This window comes from Scleropages formosus, chromosome 24, assembly GCF_900964775.1.
Source record: "Scleropages formosus chromosome 24, fSclFor1.1, whole genome shotgun sequence".
Taxonomy (NCBI): domain Eukaryota; kingdom Metazoa; phylum Chordata; class Actinopteri; order Osteoglossiformes; family Osteoglossidae; genus Scleropages; species Scleropages formosus.
Genome location: NC_041829.1, coordinates 19,919,604 through 19,942,610, shown reverse-complemented (window position 1 = coordinate 19,942,610; position 23,007 = coordinate 19,919,604). Strand labels below are relative to the sequence as shown.

The 23,007-nt window shown below is 49.1% G+C and overlaps 2 protein-coding genes across 10 annotated transcripts in view; both read right to left on the bottom strand.

Moving 5' to 3' along the window:
* Positions 1-608: 608 nt before the first annotated feature.
* On the bottom strand, positions 609-4,347 carry ppifa (peptidylprolyl isomerase Fa). The gene is made up of 6 exons (XM_018761334.2): positions 4,061-4,347; positions 3,601-3,631; positions 2,943-3,031; positions 2,624-2,720; positions 1,927-2,002; positions 609-1,825 (listed from the first exon to the last, which is right to left on the bottom strand). Exons 1-6 carry the CDS (start codon positions 4,202-4,204, stop codon positions 1,690-1,692), a joined length of 573 nt encoding a protein of 190 aa, XP_018616850.1. The 5' UTR covers positions 4,205-4,347; the 3' UTR covers positions 609-1,689.
* Positions 4,348-8,059: 3,712 nt separating this feature from the next.
* zmiz1a (zinc finger, MIZ-type containing 1a) overlaps positions 8,060-23,007 on the bottom strand; it is a 123,703-nt gene continuing 108,755 nt past the window's right edge. For 6 of the 9 annotated variants that reach the window (XM_029248836.1, XM_029248835.1, XM_029248839.1 and 3 more), the window contains 18 exons: positions 16,786-16,921; positions 15,553-15,667; positions 15,241-15,458; positions 14,678-14,876; positions 14,121-14,411; positions 13,679-13,864; positions 13,498-13,572; positions 13,241-13,406; positions 12,988-13,129; positions 12,006-12,216; positions 11,784-11,889; positions 11,530-11,690; positions 11,376-11,443; positions 11,201-11,269; positions 10,798-11,042; positions 10,441-10,604; positions 9,426-9,683; positions 8,060-8,919 (listed from right to left, as the gene is read on the bottom strand). In XM_029248836.1, coding sequence (XP_029104669.1) covers positions 8,812-8,919; positions 9,426-9,683; positions 10,441-10,604; positions 10,798-11,042; positions 11,201-11,269; positions 11,376-11,443; positions 11,530-11,690; positions 11,784-11,889; positions 12,006-12,216; positions 12,988-13,129; positions 13,241-13,406; positions 13,498-13,572; positions 13,679-13,864; positions 14,121-14,411; positions 14,678-14,876; positions 15,241-15,458; positions 15,553-15,667; positions 16,786-16,921 — 2,918 coding nt within the window. In that variant the 3' untranslated portion in view covers positions 8,060-8,811. The remainder of the gene's footprint in view (positions 8,920-9,425; positions 9,684-10,440; positions 10,605-10,797; positions 11,043-11,200; positions 11,270-11,375; positions 11,444-11,529; positions 11,691-11,783; positions 11,890-12,005; positions 12,217-12,987; positions 13,130-13,240; positions 13,407-13,497; positions 13,573-13,678; positions 13,865-14,120; positions 14,412-14,677; positions 14,877-15,240; positions 15,459-15,552; positions 15,668-16,785; positions 16,922-23,007) is intronic. The other 3 variants (XM_029248838.1, XM_029248840.1, XM_029248841.1) reach the window with 2 other exon arrangements.

Genomic DNA, 23,007 nt, shown 5'->3' with positions numbered 1-23,007 from the left:
TTTGAAAATCCTGAAATTCATCAGACCTTTTACTGTATTCAGAGAACCTGGCAGGATAAATTAATTGATGCACAATGATAGTTCTGCCACATTATGTGCCAATGAAAAGGGGGGGGAATTATACAAATGGTTGCAATTATAATAAAGTGTAAGGCTGCTGAGATCAATGGTTCCCTGAGAAACATGGGAGGAACCACAAACTGTCCAAGTCACAGGACTCAACCCAGTACATTAAAATGTTGCAAACTGTGCAAAACTGTACTTTGTGTGACACAGGTCAAACAGAACTTACATAAATACGGGGGGGGGGGGGGGGGGAGAAGAAAGAAAAAAAAAAAAAAAAGGTGCACCTATAACCCACAGCTATGAACTAACTGGTTAACCGAAGTCCTAAAACGGCAAATGAAGTGCAAAAATAGACAGCTGTAAGGACAAATTGAGAGGAGAAAAAAAAAAAAAAAAGGCTCGAGATTTGTGGTCATTTTATTCTAAGTACAACTAAAATGTGAGGAAATAGCCAATTCCATGATTAATCAGCAAAAACAACGTTTAAAAAAACATAATAGATATTATAGAGCCATTAACTGAACATTACATTGAGAACTTACTCCTGTTCCAAAGCGCCTTCTTTTGACCGTGGTATTAGAGTTATACAAGACGACACCACATTGCCTGCAAAGGAAATGAAGCATGCTGGGATAGTCATGTCTCAAAAATATGTTTAATCAACAGGCAATAATATGCAGTAGTATAACAGCATTGAGGTCACAGTCAAAATAGAATTGTAAACACTACAAATTTAACCCCAAAAAAAAAAAAAAAAGTTACCCACAGGGGGGTAGAGCCTAACAGAAATACACAAGATCCCATGACTGGTATGTTTCAGTATATTTATACAGGGCACAATTCTTTAGATATTACCAAAATGGAACTCCAACACAGTGTGATAATATAACACTGGCCTCACTTTAATTCCAAATATTGCTGTATTCTTCCTTTGTGACAATTTTTTCAATTTCTTGCTTGTTAAGAGCATTTTGTTTTCGTGCTTTTCTTTTTTTACACATTTATCACACTGTATTTGCGTTAGTCATTAAGACATATTTTAGTGGTTTTTCCTTTTTAAGAAACAATATTTTATTCAAGTTGAGACAAGTCAACATAAAGAAAAAAATGGAAGATGGATACACTTACATATGAACCACTTCAGCCTCCCATGAAGTCCTATTAATTACTGAGCATGCAGGTACAGAAGACATTAAAGAGTATTCGTGACATGATTCGTCAACAGGACCCCTTTATTAGCACCACAGATTTATGAAATGATAGAACATTTTATACCGAACTCAATCTTTCAAAGCCAATTGAAAACAAGGTAAAATATGAATAAGAACAGCCCACGGTAAAGAGGACGACACACACAGCTGACATTCCAGGAAGCAAACGGAACTGACCGTCGAGACCTCAATCAATTTTACAGTTAAGTGCAAACTTCCAGGTGCATTATTAATCAATCATTTTTAAACTAACAGACTTATGAAGGTAGAAAATAAGAAGAGGTACAATTTTCTTTCCCTCCTGATGGGAATGATCAGAGTCCAGTTTAAGCATTTGATCCTGTTCATGTGGTAAAACCGCCTTTTTCTGCATTCACAGTAGGTGTAAGTCTGCTGAGGACACGACACACAATTACTTTAGCTCTCCGCAGTCTGCGATGGTGATCCTTTTGGAGGTGCTCCCAGACTGGGAGCCGTATGACTCCACTTTGGAGATCACGTCCATTCCCTCCTTCACGTGGCCAAACACGACATGCCTGCCGTCCAGCCTGGGGAGGAAAACATCACAATTCCTTAATTCAGCAAACTGCACTGTGCAGTGGGCAGCAGGGGCTGTTCCTAAAAGGACATTTTGGCAGCTCGCTCCTACCATTCAGTCTTCGTGGTGCAAATGAAGAACTGAGATCCATTGCTATTTGGACCAGCATTCGCCATTGACAAGACACCTAAAAAGCCACGGATAAGTGACACAATTACAGACTAGCTCTCATCATGTTAAATGTTAATAATTCAGTGTCAGCCTTCAGCGTAGTGGAGCTCTGCTTTCAACAAGAAAAGCCTTTACTTGGTTTATACCACAATACAGTGCAGCATTATAAAACACATGAGTCCACAGGGTTTGGATCTTGAACTCTTTGACAGAGAGCTGGACTGGTAAATGTGGTGAGGAGAAACAACAACAACAAAAGTAATCAGTAAATTGATTCCTGGTGGTTGACTTGTAAAGTAGGTCAGCGTCTTTGGGAAAAGGAAATTCGGCATCAACTCCACGCTCGGGAAAATGTCCCCATCTTGTGGTACAAGCACTTTGTGCAAACTTTATGTAACTTTTAAGAACATCAATAGCCATCTTCGAAATAGATGAGGAAAATTAAAGATGATTCAAAATTTAAGGCTGCAGAAAAGACAAGTAAATACTATGGTATACACAGTAAACAAGTGTAAACACAGAGAAAAACATTTGGACTCTTGAAGAAAAAAAAAAAATTACCTTTCAAAAAAAGCCATAGTAAAACTACAGAACATTAAGCAACACCAATTAAACAAAACAAAAAGTCCTCAGATACCTGGCCCTGTGTGCTTCAACTTGAAGTTCTCATCAGGGAATCTAGGTCCATAGATGGACTTTCCTCCAGTTCCATTGTGATTAGTAAAATCTCCTCCCTAAACACATGGGGTGAGGGAATAAAAATTACTGCTGAACACTCTCCATAAATGCACAGCACTTCAGAAGTATTCAGTTCAGACCAAATATCAGCAGTTATCACATGGCATCCAACATGCCTCTTCTTGTTTAATTATGGCAGAATCAGGGTGTTTGGCAGATTCAGTCAAGCAGCGCTAAAGCCCAGCTCCAGATAAACAAGACGAGATGAGACACAGCACCTGGCACATGAAGCGAGGGATCACTCTGTGGAACGTAGATCCTCTGTACCCAAAGCCATGTTCTCCTGTGCAAAGGGCTCGAAAGTTCTCTACATAGAAGACAGACGCACAAACGCACAATATTGGGGGGGGGGGGGGGGGGTTAAAGAGCGGTCCAGCACCCTGCATCTGACAACAGCTGACCGCTGCACACCTGTATTCATGTGAACACATGGCTTTTCGACACTCATCTCTATGTTCTGGAACTGTCTAAACTTCTCCTCTGTCCCTCATGGTCTTTCCCACAGTACCTCACTGCGCTCCTAACCCGCAAAACACCTAAAACCTTTGTACCGGCTTTACCTTCTCCTTAAGCTGCTCGTCTTCTGCGCCAAAACTTTTTTTGTTGTTGTTAAATGACTGGGTGGATCCAGTCCGAGGTTTGAGCCACGCAGCACCAGAGAGAACATTGCGGGAGGTCACTGGTACCTTTCGGCTTTCCGCATTGTGAGTGAGGACGTTTGAGACAGTACAACTCACCTTGCACAACGGACCAGCTAAACATGATAATAATAATAATAATAATAATAATAATAATAATAATATGAAGCTGCACACAGATCAGCCAGTTTATGTAACTCAAGAGAATGTCACATTCAATGTGCGCCCACCACCCTACCTGCTGTTTTGGGAACCACGTCTGCATTCAGCTGCAAAACATCAGGAAAGAAAAAGAAGAGAGACAGACAGTGGTCAGACCCCCTGGACTGACATTATTTTAAGGAGGGAAAAAAAACAGAAGTAGCCCAGGAGGAACAAACACTGACTGTGTACTCAGTACTGTCACTTGCTGCTTGCGCTAGTCTCGGCTCCTCAGTCAGTGTCAGTCTGTCTTTCGTCAACATTCGCACATTTGTTTTGATTTGTAAAAGTGTTAAATAAGTAAAAGCACCGTGGCATGTTTGGAATTTCAATACAATACTTAAGTGCCGTGCGTGTAGTGAGACTTTTTTTTTTTTTTTAAAAACTGTAGTAATACTACGACGTGACGAGAAGTCAGCGTCCGCAGCAGGCCGGGCGGCGCGCGGCGACACTTCCGGGACGGCGACGTTGCGACGGACAGGTCAGGTGCGCCGTACCTGGAAGGTGACCCTGCCCAGCGGCTGGTTGTCCGCCGCGATGTCAAAATAAACGACCGGGTTCGCCGGGGCTCCCGACGCAAAGAGGCGCGTGGCGGCGATGCCCAGCGAGGAGAACTGAATGCGGCTCTTCACGCGCAGCATTGCGGTTCCGAGCGCGCCTTTTTTTCGTCCGCGCGACACTCAAACACTGCGTACGTTTGCAGATACAGGAAGTCGACAGAGGGCAAACAGCGAGATATAGACCGCAGAGCATCCAGCGCACATGTACTGTGGGACAGGAAGTGGAAAAACGTCACTTGTGGTGGGCGGGAACCGTCCTGCGTCATCTTTCATCGACGTCGCCTGTCCTTTGCGTGTTTTCGTTTGGTTTTTACGACACTTTGCCAAATACCTCTACCCATTTTTAACTTTTCAAGGACAGGGACTTGTAACACAGTACTTGCAGGTTCAAGACCCACTTCTTGCAGTATCCTTGACCATGGTGCTTAATCTTTACATCCACTATAATTCACAGCTCTATAAATGGGTCAAATAAGTTTTTTCACATAAAAGTATCAGCTATGAAACAATTGTGGTCAAAAACAGTAATTAGAATGACAGACATAATCATAAGTAGCAATATGTTAAAACAGAATTTAAGCAATGACCATTATTTTTCTTTTTTGACCAAAGGTTGTGTTAACTACGTAAATTCAAATAGGACTCAAAAGACATCGCCATGATGACGAAGATTAACTAAAGCTGCTGTAAAGACACTGAAGTTACAAACACTAGACGAATGTCTGCATATTTACTATGAATTTAGGCCTATGAATATCATTTTGATTCAAACACTTTAAGCAACTTTACCAGAAATACCTCTGTGCCAAGCATTTCAGTCCTACGGCCAGACTGAGAAAAACTGATGAAACGATGCTGCACGGTGAAAAAATACTCCTAAAGAACCACATGGAGACAATGATGTACAGGTATCATCTGAATACATATTTATTAGATAAATATTAGGATGTCACATCATCTAACTACATACAGTTCTGCAAGACTAAAAATCACAATTAGTTTATTTTTTCTGACCAGTTTAGAATATGAAATGATTGTACATACAATGTACAAACATAAAGACAATGGCCACTTTTGCATGAATCACCTTAGATTGTACCTTTTAATTTTTTATCTTTTTTAATTCTGTCTGATCATGATATCAAAAATTGTACAAACTATGGATTTGGTTACAATCTTTTGGACCCACCCCCCGGCTTCTGATATCCTTCCCCCTCCCTCCAAACCACCCCCCCCCCCCCCCGTATTTTCTTCATTAATATTTTTGTAGCACCTTAAAAATACACAGGTGATAGACTAATACACATAGGCTAATTATTATTACATGTTGGTATAACAAAATTATTGTTTTTTTTCTTTCCCCAATTGGCCTCATAAGAGAGGTCAGAATTATGTTACATAAGGGAACAACTGCTGAGAATTCACAGACACTAACAAACAAGATTCATTTTCCATACTGAGTCACTTCTGATGGGCTGGGCAAGCTTAAAAAAAATAAAATCAATAAACAATGCACATTCCCGGGGAAAATGAATACATTTCTGTTAACATGTCTCTATATACTTATTTACATATGTACAGGCTTCCCTTAGGTCCTCCTCTCTCTTGCATGTTCTTGTCCTGTGGCTGAATCCCAGGGCCTAACAGGCTGGGCTATTCCCCCTTCTCTTTTTTATTTATCATTTTATTATTTTATTTTATTTTCCCGGGTCACAACTTCGCTTGCAGATGATTGTGCAACTACACTATGCAAGGGTGCCTAATAAATGGAAATGGCTCATACGTAAATGTGAGCAAACTGTGAAATATTAACTACTTCAAATATGTCTACTTATATACAAAAATTAAAAGAAATAGTGTGGCAGTGCATGTTTAAAATAGATTTTTTTTTTTTTTTTAAACTTGTGTTGGATATATGTACTTTTAGCTGCTACCCCAGCACCAGTTACCTATTCTAATCATATTCCCCCATTAAACTGGAACAATAATAACTTCCAAAGGCCTTATAATTTATAAGACAAAAATTAGCTGTTCATTTTTACATACATAGCTACACTGGGTTAAACGAAATCGAAAGAGTACTAGCCTTACGTTTTATTAGAAAAGAAAACATATAAAAAATAATTTACAAAAGCAGAAAACAATATTTGAAATGGGATACAAATTTCAAATGATCTTTAGCTTTTACAAAAGCTGTATTTCTATAACAAAAATAAAAACAATATCATAGTTTTATTTAATGTAAGGCTGTGATACATTTTTAAAATGCCACTTGCACATCTTGAAGACCGATGATAATCCCCACATCCCCATGGCTCCCTTCATTATTCTAATGGCCACTGACAAATGACATGTGTTCTGTCCAAATCACGCCACTGTTTTTGTTCTCAGTCAAATATGTTAAAGCCGGCACTCAGAGACAGAACAAATCGATTCATCCACACAGCCTTTGAAGAACAGGAAGATTTAAAGTGAATATTACAGTATAAACAGTAAAAATTGTGCCCCACCCTCCACTTTTTTGTGTTGAACTGTCAAGTGACCTCAGTGGGGCAACTTTTATTTATTTTTTTTTTTATTTTGTTTTTTTTTTTTTTTTTGCAACGGCGGAAAAAACATCTGCAAGTTCCAGTTGATTCTGTAAATGTACTGGGGAAAGGAAGTACACAGATAAAACACAAAAAATAAAAAGACCGACATAAACGACAGACAATTTCATTGGTTCTCTCTTCCACGGAAGAAACCTCATATTCAGGTGGAGGGGCTGGGTGGTGACGGGGTTAGTTTGTTCATAGAGGAGTAGTGGAAAACAACAAAGGACCAATTCTGAAAAGGATTAATATCATCTAAGACAGTACTAAAATATTCACAAATGTATTTACAATAGCTTCTTTAAAAAATAATACATTTGCATACTGAACAGCGGCTTTCAGTTAAAATGAAATTGAAGAAAAATAAGATGGAAAATGTCATATGGTGCCTGTGATGTTTCCAGAATTTCTTTATAAAATATCTAAGACAGAAACACCAGGGACTACCATATATTTGCAATTGAACAAAGTGATAAATTATTTCTTTTCCCAGGGCGTACACATGAGCGGGTAGCCTACCCTCTGGCCCTCCCAAACTTTGGTGACATAAAGCAATTTCCCAATGATTATAAACTATAATGCGTTTGCAGCACTGCAAAATAAAAGAGCGATCAAACAAAACAATAATTACAAACCGGACAATACGGCACAAATACAATAAAGTAATCCTTCGAAGGAAAGTTAGTGTTACGCGAAAAGAACAACGAAAAGGACAGAAAAAAAGGAAAAGCTTAGTTAAAGTCAGAGATAAAACACACACACACACACACACACACACGCGCACGCGCACACACACTCTTAACTTGGAACATCACTAAACAAAGGCAATTGGCACACATGCACGTCTTATAGCAGGTTCTGTACATCAAAGAAAGAAAGGAAGAGGCGTCACAGAACGGCCACTCGAGCGACACGGGGCCCATGCAGGACACTCCGACAGCACAGGGAGGCGCTGGCTAAGGGTGCAATACAGTGACTCGGCTACGGGGGGGGGGGCCTAGGAGAGCAGCAACACTTGAGTGTTTGCGCTGCAAACTACCGGCTCGTCACCCCTCCGTTTTCTCCTGCTTTTTCCCCAATGAGCTCCCCTGTCGGGTAAGGAAAGGGGTACGATTACTATGTAACAGTCTTGTACATAAAAGAGCTGCGTTTCTCTGGAAATAAATGCCCGTTTCAGGTGTACAGAGTCGCGAGTGTGTGTTCAGTTCCTGCCCGCTACAGGAGATCAAATCACCCCCTACTTCCAAAAGCCTACCCTGACTCCTGTATGTTATTATTATTATTCTTCTTATTATTATTATTCTTATTATTATTTAGTGAAGATGAGCTTGTGCATTACAAAAATATGAAACAAAATTAAAAACCACACACAAACACACACACACACACACACACACACACACGCAAATCCTCAGAAACATTGACTTTTCCCTTATCTGCAGATGGAAATGAGCTTATTGAAACCTTTGAACACTTACTCCTTCTCTCTACATTGGGAACCTAAAAAAAGTTTCATATGATGAGCAAAACAAGGGCATCGTACCCTCTTGATTGTATCACACGTGTTCTTCCCTTTGTGGTGTTTTCCTGTATAATCACATCACGGTTTGCCATAATCTCTTGTGCTTTTGTCTGGTGGTCAGCGGAAATCAGTGCTTTTAACTGGTTAAAAAAATATTTGGGAAGCCACGATTTCATAGTCAGGAACATCAGTGTTCAAAGGGGTTACAGACACTGGCCAAAATGGGCAGTTGATTTTTTTTTTCCTTTCAATTTCTTCTTAAATAGAAATAAGACCAGAATTTTTAAAAAAATGCTACTTTTTCCGGTTTCCACACAGAACGCCGTGTGACGTAAAAATGAAACGAACATAGCTGCACAGTTTTTTCTTTTTTTTCTCGAAGGTATCGCTGCGTGGTAGCCGACAGGACCGTCATGTCTGCGTGTTTACAATAACTCTCAGTCGATTTGAGCGGGAGAATCGCATGTTTACAAGAGGAAGAAGAGCAAGGGAGTGCATCTTTGTGTCGTCAAGTACTGAGCGGCCGTTGACTTCAGCCAGTCCGACTCGCGCCGCTTCCGGACAACGGGGCGCCCTCAGTTGTTTTCAAAGAGGGACAAAAGGTCGTCGTTGCTATTGCTCGGGAGGTCTGGAGGGTCCAGGTACGACAACAACTCGTCCGGGTTGGCGAGCTCCGGAAGGAGCTGCGGGAAGAAGGGAAAACAAGATCCAAGTGAGAAGACGCGATGGGACGGCACTTTGACCTTTCTCTCAAACCGAGGAGTGAACGAAAGAAAGGACTGAAGGTGTTAGGCCAAGCACAAGTAAAGCTCAAGTCATGTGATACTCCCTCTGCCAGCAGTCGCATGCACAACAGGGCTACGATGTTAATATTTACGGCTTCGGCGGCCTTTCCGTCTACAACGCGCAGCGATCCAAAAAGGCAGAGTCAGCAGTACAGAGCCGCGTGGCCAGTGTGTTTAGTCAACGTCTTCCACGTGGCTACTACCCTGAGGAAGTTAAGCTCTGGCATGGTTAGCGTCACACAGTGGGTAGTTAGTGCTTGTCAGTTTCGGCAGAGGCAGAGAAGGAAGCCACAATGCTGGCGTGTGATAAGGTAGACAGTGTGATGCAATGAGAGAAGCAGTACCATGTGCCCAGCTGGGCTCCTGTCTAGTGCCGGCGTGCCAGAGGCCCAGCGCACACTTACATCCAAGGAGGGCTCCGGCATATCGGGGGCTACCGGCCCGCCAGCCTGACCTTCTAAGGCAGAGGAGGGGTTAAAGGTCAGGTCGCCGTGCGGATGGCTGTTAGAACCGGGCTGCGGTGGTGGGGGCTGGCGGGGGGGCTGCGGCGCACCACTGTGATGCAATGGCTGCCCTGACTGGCTGCTGGGGTGAGGAGGCACGTGCAAACCCTGCTGCGTGGAGCTATGGGACTGATCAGTGCTGACAGGGTGAGGAGGCATCTGCGAAGGAGGAGAAGCGGGAGAAGAGAGAGTGAGGCCCCCCCTTACACCCCCATCCCACCCTGCCCGACAGCTGCGGGGGGGGTGGGGAGACTTGTCCGCGAGACGGGTACGAGAGCCGCCGCGCTGACGGAATGAGGGAGGGAGGGAGGGAGGGAGGGAAGGAGGGAGAGAGGGAGGAAGGACCTTAACTACTGGCCCTCACAGTGACCCTCGGTGCTTTCCATTTCCCATCTCCACCCCGTGACATGAACACCAAGCGGCGAAGAGCATTTCCACCCCACTGAGGCCCAGCTGACATTTGCAGAGTCGTCCCTCGGCCCTGCCACACACCGTGCATCTTGGGTTTGAGACGGGTTACACGTCTGACCCACTCGCTGGCGCCAGCACCGTAGCCGGTGAGATAAACAAGCTCATTTCTTCCCATGATCCCTTAACCAGGATTGTGCACACAAATGGACCTCTTCAGGAATTTACTCTGAGCACTATTAATAGCTTGTTCCGGGCCTTCGTGTTACTCCTCTGCACAGAATGCTAAATAAAGCTTTGACAGATAGAAACACTGCAAGCTTCTCGTGATAAAGGAGTGGGTCAAAGGTGGGCCGTGACATTTCTAAGCAGTTCCCTCTCCCGTAAATACTTTCGTAGGGTTACATGGTACATGGCATAACAAAAGCAGCAGGTTTCCCAAATTGAAGCCATGGGCATGGTTGCTATGGAAACGCTGTGCTCATGACGGGCGCCGGCGGTCACTCACTGTGTCGGGCATATTGTGACTTAGGGGTTTGTCTGGGTTCATAAGGCTGCTGGGTAGATCGGGCGGGTGAGACAGCTGGGGTCCGTGCATGAAGTCGTTCATGGAGGTACCACCGGGGTTACCGTGGGGGAAGTCAAAGTTTCCGTGCCCCTGGTAACTGTTTCCTATCAAACAGAACGATGTGAGAGGCCACAATGAAAATTGCTCACGGTTCTTCACAGTAACGCGGCTTTTCACGTTAAGGAGACGTGAGGGACATTGAGAAATGGAAACAAATACAGAAAACACTCCAAACTGTTATTTTCCTCGGGACGGGCTGTAAACCTGTACCCTGACTGGCTGCTCACTAACCATTACCTTGGTTCCCATAGTCACTGTTGTGGCCACCAGGAGGAGGAGGTAACGACGGGTACGGGGAAGGCCCAGGGCCGAGCTGAGCAATCATCTCCATCACGTTGGGCATGATCATCTGGCTTGGACTCATGGTTTTGAACCTCTTGGCCAACGGTCCATCTGGGTCTTCCTTGATGTGGATGTCAGACTTTATTGCGACTGGCCTCCAGCTACACGTCGGGTCAATGGTGACCTCTTCAAACTCCGAGCTTAGAGGAAGGAGAGAGGGGAAAAGAAAAAAAAAAAAAAATCAACAAACATTTCTGTTTTTCAAAAGGAAATAAAGACTTTACTGCATGTGGCAGAAGCATCTGCCGCAAAATGATTCTGAGCAACGTGTTCAGAAAGGCCAGTGAAGGACACTTACTTTTGGATGGCGTTCAGGATGCCCCACATGTACTGGTCCACTTCCAGCCCCTCCAACAATGCTGTTTTACTGGGGGGAGAGCGAACACAGTGTGTGTTTACACACAACAGGAACGTGCACAGCACAGCAAGTGAGAATCGGACAGGACCGCAGGCCGTTAAGCGCGTCCACTCACTTGCATACTGGACATCGCCACGTTCCGCGCTCACAGTTCAGCTGCAAGTAGGACTCCAGGTCAAAACACTGTTGGCAAGAAACAGGGGTGTCATTCAGAGCGCTGTGAGCAGTCTGGCGAGGGGGGGTGGTGGCAGCTCGGGGGAGGCACTCGCCTGCACATGTTTGCAGTCATGCCCTCGCGCCGGAAGCTGGATGCGCCGAAAGGTGATGGGACACTTCAGGGACACCTTGATGGCTGTCTGCTCCACTCCATCCTCTCCGTTGAGCGTGGCGTTCCCGGACGAGGCCGCCGCGCTGCTGAAGTTCCTCTTGACTTGGGGTGGCAGGGGCGAGAGAGAGAGCTTCAGGATTCGGAGCTGCGGCAAACGGATCGAGAAGGCACAGCGGACACAGCGCGGGCGGGTACCTTTGGTGATGCAGTGTTCTGCTGGCAGCAGCCTCTTCTTCAGCAAGCCCTGGAGGACGGAGCGCACGGAGGGCCGGTGGACCAGCTGCAGGACGAAGAGGTGCGACTGCGGCGGAGAAGGGACACACGTCGGTCACGGTCCACTAGTAGACCAGCAGAAAGCAACAGCATCTGGAGAAAATGTGTCCCCGGAGAGGACAGGAGATGGAGGGCTCTACTCACGCAGCAGCAAGCCGTGACCGTGATCTGAATGGTGTTCCTCCCTGGCTGACACACGTGCTTCAAGTGCAGAGGCTTGTGGGATGTCTTGTTGTCGCCCCTCTCGATGGTGAGCGGTGTGGCGTTCACGCTCACCTGCACCGACGCCGGCCAGTTTGTGTTCATCTGCCGGTCTTCGTGGTGGTAGCACTTGAACTGCAGCTCCAGGTCTGACCTAGAATGCAAACACAGGAAAGCGACCCTGTTTTACACCATAACTACCGGCAAAACCCAGCTAAGCGAAAGATTAGACTGCCCAACTCGCACTGCCAGCGCTGCCAATGCATTCTCATCGTTGGTCCCACATCAAATCCATACTGAATCTCTTGTGGAGACACTTATTTTAAATACTCCAGTGAAAAGACGACAGCTAGCATGAGATGTATCTTTTTTTTTTTTTTTATTATAAAAGATGTGACAGTCCTTCAGGGCACTTTTCCAAACCGGTTCAACACACATTCAAGGAAATCTCAGCAGTGCATTCTGGGTCATTTGCCGGTATTATTATGGCAGCTGAGTCAACAATTTTGCCGGTTCCACCTGCATTTACTTAAGGCTGTTGTGTGCCTGTCCATGTTGAAATAGAGGCGAGCGAGCAGCTCAGCACTTCCTGAGCTAGACTTGCGTCCAGACACCTGCAAGGGTCAAGAAATCAGCTGGAAACCAGTTGCACACTTTACCTCTCCTGTTGTGCTCATCTGAGTAACTGTAGAGCAGTGAAAAGCTCCAAGGACCTTCAGTCCTTTTGAATAAAATAGTTAGTTACCCAAAAAACAAAATTAAAATGAAACGTCTCTGCACGGTAAAGGGTTTGCTTCCATTCCGAGGCACTGCTGCTCTTAGAGTACGTATAAAAGCAATGTGTGTTAGCCAAAGTGGCTAAACTAGTAACCGAACTGAAATAACCGTAGCTGTGGGCGGGGCTATGGAGAAGGGCGGGGCTTACCTCCACATGAGTGTCTGGTGCACTGTGGGGCGTAGGTGGAAGACGTGGTTGCTGACAGCCAGGTTATGCTCTAGCCGGAAGGGCTCCAGCACCACACCATCCCGCACCGGGAAGGTCAGCCGCAGTTCCTCGTTCGGGTTGGCTGGTCACGGACGAGAAAGGTGCCAGCGAAATTAGAGCGTGTGTTAAAACAGCAGTAGAGTACAGAGCGAGTACAAAGGTGCGAGCATTACCAATGCCCCGGAGGACTCACCGGGTGGCGGAAGTGCCGTCATGTTGGGTTTGATCTCTGGAGGGAACGGTGGCTTGACGTCTTGGTTGGGGGACAGGTATGGGGGGATGGTGCTGCCGGGCGTCATGGGCGGCGTAGGGTTGCCTGGCACTGGCGAGTGGGGGTAGTTACCCACGGGTCGTGGAGGCTACGGACAGAGATGGCGGTAAGGTTTCGGCCAACTCGGGTCTAGCCAAAGGACCTTGTGTGAAATAGCAGAGTTTGCAGTGCCAACATACCCCGTTGAGATTGCCTTGGTTGTACGGATATCCGCTCCCAGAGAAGTTGTTATTCTGGCCGTTAAACGGTTCTTGCTGAAACAACCAAAGAAGAAAAAAGGCAGTTGAGACGCTGTGAACCTGGAGACCGTTGGTGTGGTAAGTAGGATAAGAGACACGGTAATGCGGAATTCAGCCTTGCCTTGTAATACTGGCTCATGGCCACGCTGGGCGGCGGGTACTGTCCCGAACTCTGCTGCCCCTGCATCCTCTGCCCAGGGTAGTTGGGAGATGGCAGCGGCCTGGGGGCATTCGGAGCGGGGTACTGCCCTTGCTGGTTGGGAAACCCTTGACCGTTTGGTCCATACTGCTGGCCGCCATAGTTAGGCTGATGGGAAGAGGAGCAAGAGGTACATCGTTCAATACCAGGGTAAGCAGCAGTCAGATACAAACCACTGCACGAGTGACTTGATTGTTTTTTGTCTCAGCTGTCAGATAAATTCAGAGAATGCTGAAATACAGTAAATAACTAGTAACTGCAGAGAACTGTGAGGCTGTGCGGCACACGTCTGTCGCTGCTTAGCGCGGGCGTGGTGACCAGCACTAGTCCGTCCCCGAAAGGTCGTCAGGTTGTGTGTGCGCACCTCGCCAGGATAGGGCCTCTTCATGCTCTGCATGGGCATGGACTGGGGCCGTGGCCCCGGATAGCCCTGCTGCGGCATCCTCTGGCCGTGATTCCCAAAGGGGCTCATGCCTGGGGCGCGGGGCTGGCTCATACCCATCGGGGGCCCGCTCATGTTGGGGGCGTTCATGCCGCCGCCCATGCCGGCTGGGTTCATGTTGCCCGGGATAGACGGCGGCCCGCGGGGGCCCGGCTGGTTCATGAATTGGTTGTTGTAGGCCTGGCTAGGTCCCATCTGGAAAGAGGAACACATCTGTAAGAGAAGAGCAAGCCGAATTAGCACTTGGGAGGAGAGCCATCGCTGGGACGTTCCCCCCGTCAGCGACTCGCTACGCCAGTCAACTACAGTAGAGTTTTACTGCAACTCCCAGAACACCGAATTCACGGGCGGTCAGTATCTGGACACGCAACAAAGAGCATATTCGGGACCTTCTAATAGCTTCAGATATGTACGTTATGTAATCCAGGGACAGAAGCTGAATTTGGCTGACCAACAGACTGCCTCGGCCTGGTTCCTACCGGTCCGTATTGGTTCATGTCCTTGTTCTGGGTCTCCTGCAGAGCGGCCACCGTGGCCGTTGCGGTGGCTGTAGCCGTGGCGGCGGCGGCAGCGACGGCAGCGGCGGCGGCGGCTGCGGCAGGCTGGGTGAAGTCAGCAGGGGTTCGGGAGTGAGGGGGGATACCCATGCCGCCGCCGGGATTCGGACCTCCCGGGTAACTTCAAAACACAGAGCACAAAGAGTCAGTCAGTGTCAGTCGGCGGACATGACTCGTTTCCAGGTAAAGAAGAAACCCTGAACACAACCTCTGCCTGGAGAAGCGTGTGACTTTTCTACGGTGTCTACGGGATACGTTTCCAATGAGCAAACAAGAGGCCGGAGTCCTGAGTCTCCAAGAGCCGTCGTTGACGCCGCATGCTTTATCAAGGTATATTTGCGCCGTAAAAGCTGCGGCCCATTTAGTGCGGCCCGCACTAAAAATGGTTAAGGCATCCTGGCTACAGCAGATCCACAGGTTCCCACAGCCTGCCTGCCATCTGTGAAGATTCCCCGAGCCGATGGGGAAGGCCCGCCTTCTCTTACCTTGCGCCGAAACCTCCGCCCCCGGGGTAGCTGGGCCGCCCGTACATGCCCTGTTGCATGTAAGGCTGGTTGGAGCTTCCCTTGGCGGAGAACTGCTGCTGCTGGCCCGGGAACTGGGGGGAGTTGATGCCAGGGTTGTTCCCTGACATGCCCGACGCCATGGGGTTGCCGCCAGGATTCATGGGATTGTTGGCATTGGCCATCGGGTTGCCCAGTACCTGGTTCCAGAGGCCCAGCGGTTAAGAGCGACTCGGCCAAGCAGAATTTGTACAGCTCAGCCGAAATGGTCAATGGCGAGCGTTCAAACCTCACCTGGCTTTGAGACGTGTTGGTCACACCCCAAACCGTCGTCACCACAGACAGCGATCCGGGCGGCTGGTTGGTGTTTTGTTGCCAGGGAACAGAATCGTAAGGAAAGGACCCATCGCTGCGGAATGGAAGCAAACACTTTACCGCACTGCCATTTCCCAGAGTCCCGGTGCCAGAGTCGCGTGTCGCAGCTGTTCAAGGTGTCCATTTAACCAGCGGTGCGGAACCCAGACCGCACATACCCACTGAAGGCGGGGATCGAACTCCGAGTCGGACCACCGTCCCAGTGGGTACGAGCAGGAGTAGCAGCTGCTGCGCTCAGGCGTTCGAGTCACAGCAAACACATGCGGACTCACTGGAGCAGAACGCCGCCGCACACAGCGCTGCTCCTCTACACTCTGCCCTGTGCTGTTGCGCATTATTTTAGGTCTCCATCAAGCTGTGATTTTTCTTTTTTTTTTTTTAAGTGATGGACTCATCGTGCAGTCAGGGACTGCCGTCTCAGCCAGTCTCCGTCTTCATGCACTATAAATAAGAAATGAACCCACAACGCAGGGATCCTAATGGTGACTCTCGCTGCTTTCTGGCGAAAGGCCGCGTTAATTCGCTCAAATACGACCTTAAAGCAAAGCGCCTCTTGATGTGGTTCGTACGGGAAGCAGTCGAGGGCGATTTTCAACAAAGTGCGACTTCCGCGAGACCTCTCCTTCCCCACACTCTTGTGCCCGCTACCCTCCCAGGGCACCGCAGCTGCGGATCCCCTTAAACCCGTTTCTTTAATCCTCGGTTTAAAATATTCCGAAATGCGCAGGGGTAAAATGGAGCGGCGAGAAGCTTCCTTCACCGCTCTCCTCCATCTCTCTGCTGTTCTCATAAGTGGTACTGATGGTGAAAAACGTGCAACGGCTTAAACGTCCTTTCTCGGAACTACTGGAATAAAATTCAGATATATGGGTTATTTACTTACTGAGGTGGAATGCTCACTGTTTACCCACGAAACTGACATTTCTTCACAAGTGCCGCATGTCACGCACTTCAGTCAGACTGAAGCAGAGGTACAGGCTGAGACAGGCGGACATGCGGGAGAGATGTCTGTCGATGTGTTTTAACGGAAAACACGTGGGACGCAGAAAAGTCCTGCGCCGGATTCCATTTATAGAGCATCTATTACGAGAAGCACGCGAGGGCTAATTAAAGAGCGTGCGGTGGCCGGCGGACCCCCGCTGCGGCACTGACCCGTGCGAGAGGGTGGGCTTCATGGAGCTCATGGGCGGCTGCATGGGCAGCTTCCCGGGGGGCTCGCTCTGTCGGTTCTTCTGGTGGCGCAGCAGGAGGAGGCGGCCGAGCTCCTCGCACCAGGACGACAGGAGGGCTGCGGGTGGGGGGGAGAAGGGGACACACTCGTAAATTCCTCCACGCAAACAGACGCGTGCAGAGCAGCTCTGGGTTCTGATAAAAGGCTTTCTGTAAGAACCCCCCCCCGCCCCCGCCCCCGGCCCAGGCGCTGCGCACTAACTGAGCGCTGCTGGAAATAGCCAGTGTTTACATGTCCTCAAGACCTTCTTATCCACAGCATTGTGTGGCCTGCAGAGACACGGTGTTCTTCGCGACGAGAAAACATGTAAATATTTCCGTGGGATCGTCCATCACCCAGACTGAGGCACAAAAATGAAGTAAGTGTATGAAATGAAATATGGCAAACGACAATAAATAAATGCCACGTCCAAACAAATTCAGTCTCTCACACACACACTTGCATTTATTCACTTTTCTGACACTTTTCTCCAAAGAGACCTTGCGTTAATCTGCTTGCAGTTATTTACCCGTTTATACAGCTGGGTCATTGTTACAGGAGCACTTTTTAAGGTTAAACACACTTTTCTCAGGGATACTAAGGCAGAAGAAGGGATTCGAACCTGTGATCTACAGATCTGAAAGAGGAAACTCTAAGCACTGACCCACCTGCTCTCTCTCTCTCTCTCTCTCTCTCTCTCTCTCTCTCTCTCTCTCTCTCTCTCTCTCTCTCTCTCTCTCTCTCTCTCTCTCTCTCATATAAACCAACAATTCCTTCTATTTAAAACTAATTCCAGGAAACAAACGAGAAGCCCGTACGATTCGGAGTCGGCCCTCCTTCTCCACGTACCACGTTTAGAGTACACATCGTGGCCAATGAGGTAAACGCATCCTTCGTGAACGCTGGTAAAACCTGGCAAAGACAGGAGCGGAAACGAAGTTCTGCAGCGGCACCGACACCAGCGGCGACGCCGTTCTTACGATGGCCACTAGGGGACACTGTCCCTCCTGCCGGCGGGCGCCGCGCTCGCTTTCAACGCCTGCCAGGAAGAGTTTGATCACATCATATGCTCTTCATCTGCAGCGCATCCTCAGCAGCATGCCGGATACAAAGGGCCGCGTTTCCTTGAGCGGAGCGCCTGTGTGATCGGCACCGAAACAGGAAAAGCCCCCTCTACCCGCGGGCCGAACCCACGGTGCGAGGCGGCGGCGGCGGTGGCAGGAGCCCGTGGGCCAGCGACGGCAGACGCATTTACATTTATTCGCTCAGCTGACGCCCTTCTCCAAATCCACATCCTCGCTTATACAGCAGTGCCATTTTTTTACCGTATTAATTCATGGTAAGTTCTTAGATGAAGGGAAGGGTACTGGAGCTGGAGGTGCAATTCGAACCTGGGCCCTCTGAATGGAAGGCAGCGGCTCTAACCGGTACGCCACCTGCTGGAAGATGGGGGGGGTTCGATCTTCATACGAGCGAGGGACCCCAGACGGTGCGAGGATGCGAGTCGTGGGGGGTCGGTGAGGATCAAAGCGACAAAAGCGCTTCTCTCCGCTCACCAAGAAGGCGCCAAACAAACAGGAAGTCCCGGTGCTGTGTTTCCTGCAGCCCACGGGACGCTCCTTTCACAGCCCTGCTCACCGAACCGCTTGAGGCGAGCGCCCCTCCCTGACGTGTCTCGGTAGCGCCCCCGTGCCGCCAATGGGGGAAAACAAACAACCGGTTGCGAGGAAAGAAGCGGCGAGGGACCCCCAGCGGTCAGCAGCAAGAGCGACTGAGACTGCAGTGACCCCCCACACTGCGGTGCCCCACGATGGTGCAGCCAACTGCAGCTTCCTGCTCATTTGAACTCTGCGCACACGAGGCCGTGCGTGTGTGTGTGTGTGTGTGTGTGTGTGTGTGTGTGTGTATGAGAGAGAGAGAGAAGACAAGGAGAGGAATACAAAAGACGTGTACGGATGGTTCCAGCAGTCCTCTCTCGCTGCCCCCACCTCCTTCCCATTTGGAGGGCGACAATAAGCAGCTGGGCTTCCTCCTCCTCCTCCTCCTCCTCGTCCTGGGAGGCAGGTGCCAGAAGGCCCGTCGCCGGCCCCGGGATCGATCGGGGTGGCGTCGGAGGCGCGGCTCGGCCGGCGCCGCGAAGCGACCGATCGGCCGTTTCGCTCGGCCTCACTGCGGCACAGCAGCGCGAAAGACGGGAGCGAGGCCTGGCGATGGCGCACGCATCCGCGCGTGTGTGAGAGAGAGCGAGGAGGAGTTGTCGGGGGAGGGGGGGCGGTGCGGCTCGGCTCTGCTTACAGAAAGGGTTTCTGCTTGACGTAATGCGGCCCTAATAGACTTCCCCGTGGCATGTGGGCTCGGAGGCGGCGCGCCGCAGTCAGCTGCATCACACAATTTCGCGGTAAGTGCAGACGGTCCTTTTGTGGGCGGGTTCGCGGTTCGGAGGGAAAGGACCCTCCTGGATGGAAAAGAGCGACGATCGTGCAAACGTACCAAACCTTGAGCTGCCGGGACCCCCGCTGAGCCGAAGATACACCAAAAACAACCATTAATGTCTAAAGAGTGATGTAACTTGGGCTTGTGCTTCACGGGAGATGCACCGCGGTAAAGGAAACCACGGACAAAGGCTTTCAAATGTTACGTTCAATGCCGAGAAACACACCCGCCACAGTATGGGCTGTCAAAAAACACACACGCACGCACACACGCTGCACAAATGAAACGATGGAAACAAGCCAAAGGTGCAGTGTGGTGACACCAGCAAAACAGAATGACGAGTGTGTCCAGCAGCAGCGGCGCATCTCTGGGGTGGGGTGGGGTGGGGGGGTGCTGCATCACCCTGCCTTTTAAAGACATCTCTCTGCTCTCACAAAATCATCACTTTGACTGAGTGGTGGTGGAAAGGGGGGGACAGGGGGCGGAGGTTCGCCGCTCAGATGGGCTGTTCCTTAAGGGCCGAGTCTCAGGATCAAGTAACGAGGAGGGCCGGGGGGGCATTTGGGCCCCATGATTCCTGTCTGCCCTCCCTCCCCCTCGACAGCCCCCTTGTCCAGCTGCCTTCACCCCCCAGGCCACACAGGACAGGCAGTGGGACACAAAAGGATTACAGACCTCTGTCCCCCCTCCCCAGCCCCACCCCCTAGGCCAAGACCCCAGGGACCCCCTCTCTTGTCCATGGGCTCTCACTCTCCGCCACATGGAAACCAGAGATCCATAAATCATTCTAAGGTGTTTTTCTACTCTTTTTTTTTTTTTTTTTTTTTTTTTTTTGCACAGCCCTGTTCATCCAGTTACATTTTATTTTCAACTCGGTTCATTTCAAATTATTTTTCGAGTTCGCTTCTCAGCATGCCGACGCACAGCACCGCACGGAGTTCCGGAGAAACACACAGCACACAGCAGCTGTACTTACAGTCACCTATGAAGAGAATCCAGGTGGCAGTTGAGGAGAGGAAAACAAAAACCGGTTCGCCAACACCTTTACTGGAGAACCGTGGGTATTCGTTCACCATGACTCGGTGTGGTAAAGGAGCGCGAGTGTGTGCCGCGTACGGAACCGGACATCATCAAACGCTTTCCTCGGCCGCGTCCACATGGGATGTGGCCGGACACACGACGACGGGTGCGCGCCGCCGCCGCCACCTTGGTCTTTAGCTGTGATGAGCTGGACGGGCGCTGCTCTCAGCCCCGGGTTTTCCCTTGTATCATAATACCCTTGAGACACATGATAAATTAGGGGTGTTTGTTTCTTGACAGTTATCCAATTTTCCTCCCATTGATGTCTTCTCGCCCTTCTAGCACACACACACACACACACACACACACACACACACACACACACACACACACACACAGAGAAACAATTTCATCCTCAAGTTATCACCAGCCAGAGCCTAACAAATATGCGTACGGTACACGTGTGCGTTTATGTCTATGTACATGCACGTACGTTTACACTGCATACGTTTAAAAAATAATTAATGATCACGTGTATATATTTACTTACCAAGCAGCATGCGTGTGGTAATGTATATGACCTGTCTCATAAATACACACAGATGTACAGGAACTGAGGCCTCCGAGGCGACGCTACGATCCAATTCGGAGAGGGTGTCCCATGGGGGTGGGGGTGGAGGTTCCAGCAGGCTGGGGTGTGAGCGAGCCAGCAGGTAGAGCAGACGCCAAGGCCACCACCCCTCCCCCACCCCTAGACACCTGCTCCTCCATCCACCCGCGGCACCGGCCTCCCACCTGGCGCCGTCCCACATCCAACTGCGTGCTGTCGCCCGCCGTGCCAGGACGAGCGTGCGACGCGGCGCGCGGACCCCACGCGATCCCCCGAGCGGGAGATGCTCCGCAAACAGCCACAGGGACGAGGGGCGTCCAGCACATCACCGTCATTCAGGAGCTCCGTAGCACACAAACTAGTGAAATGCAACCCTAAATTCCGATTAAAAATACTAATTAAATCCTGTCCGCAGTCCATGCGTCCACAGCTCTGTCCGCAAGAGGGGCAAATTAAGAGAAGCCGCTGCACTCGGAGCCCAGGAGGGGGCGCTGTGTCCACCTGCACCGCAGAGGGGCTCCAGGGCCGATAGCTGGCGGTGGCTCCGCGCTCCCGGTGACCCGTGCTCTAACGTTTCTAGGGGAACCTCTTCACGCTGCCGCCAGCTGGGCCCCTCGACAGCCGCTCTCCCCCACCGCCCCCCCCCACGGCCGTGAATGTGCCGCCCTCCTGCTGGTGGAAGTACATTGTTAAAGAAAGAGGCCCGGTCACCCCGGTTACTGAAATCACCTTAAAAGCCATGCAAGGCATTCCTGTCTGACCACTCCCCCTCCAAAAAACACACACAGCACAGCCCTCCCCCCAGTCCCCAGACTTGGCCAGCATCTCTCCCCAGACTCAGCCTCTCTCTGCCCCTGGGACTTCTCACTACTCTCATTACTCTCACCCCCTTGAGCGAAAGCGAGCGCTTTCAAGCTGAAATACACACCCCGTGCGTCTAGGTGGGTGAGAGAGTGTGTCCACCCACCGCGACGTCTCATCGCACGCTTCAGGTTCTACCGGACGGGGGGCCCGACGTGGACAAACACATACGCCCATCTGCTTCTCCGGGTCATGTGACCAACCGGGAGGGGGGATTTTTCTGCAAAAAAACAATTTCTGAACATCATGACAAAAGTATCATCTCCTAAAATAACTGCTCGGTACCACACTTTCACTACCTATTGTACATTGTTTCTTCCTCGGTGAACATTTGGTACAGAGAAACACCTCCCATTACACTCAGCCAAAGCATTTCTTACAACAATTTATTCATTTGTACAGTTTTTACTACAGTAATTCAGGGTAAGTGCCTCAATCAAGAGGACTAGAGACACACTATGCCACTTCACCACAGTACTTTTCTGGTGCCACCAGCTCACTCAAGTTTTTCAACAGCAGCTTTCTGCAGATCAGTGCAATCCTATCAGTTGAAGAGCATCACACACATCACATTTACTCATTTATCTGACGCTTCTCTCCAAAGCAACCTACATTGTTCAGCCACTTACAATTATTTACCCTTTTATACAGCTGGGTAGTTTCTACTGCACCAGTTCAGGGGAAGCATCCTCCTGAAGGGTACTACAGTCAGAGATGGGATTCGAACCTGCAACCTCTGGGTCCAAAGGCAGCAGCTCTAACCACGACACTATCAGCTGCCCCTAGAAGGCCAGCGTGAGCTCACAGGTGACAGAGAGTGTACCCAAGTACCATGAGAAATGCAGCGCTCCGCTACTAGCGGCACCAGGAGGGTAAAAGCGGAGGACTGATGGGTAATCGGTGGAGACCCTGCTATAAACCCCAATTCCTACACAAACTACGAGCAGTTCCCTCTTCACCCAGATTGCACCTTATTTCCAAACAAAACTCACTTCACAAGAAATCTTGCCCTGTACTTTCTTAATACAGCCTAATAAAAACAAGCAATGAAATGCAAAGGTCAGCTTGTGTGATTATAAAGGTAATTAACACAAACATTAGTGTCACCAACACTGGAGCAGGGAGTGTAACGCATGCAGGAAAACATGAAGCAACAACACATTAATGCCTAATGTCTGAATGCAATTAAAACGCAATTTCCCATTGTGTAACATTTCCTACATACTGCATTCATTTTATT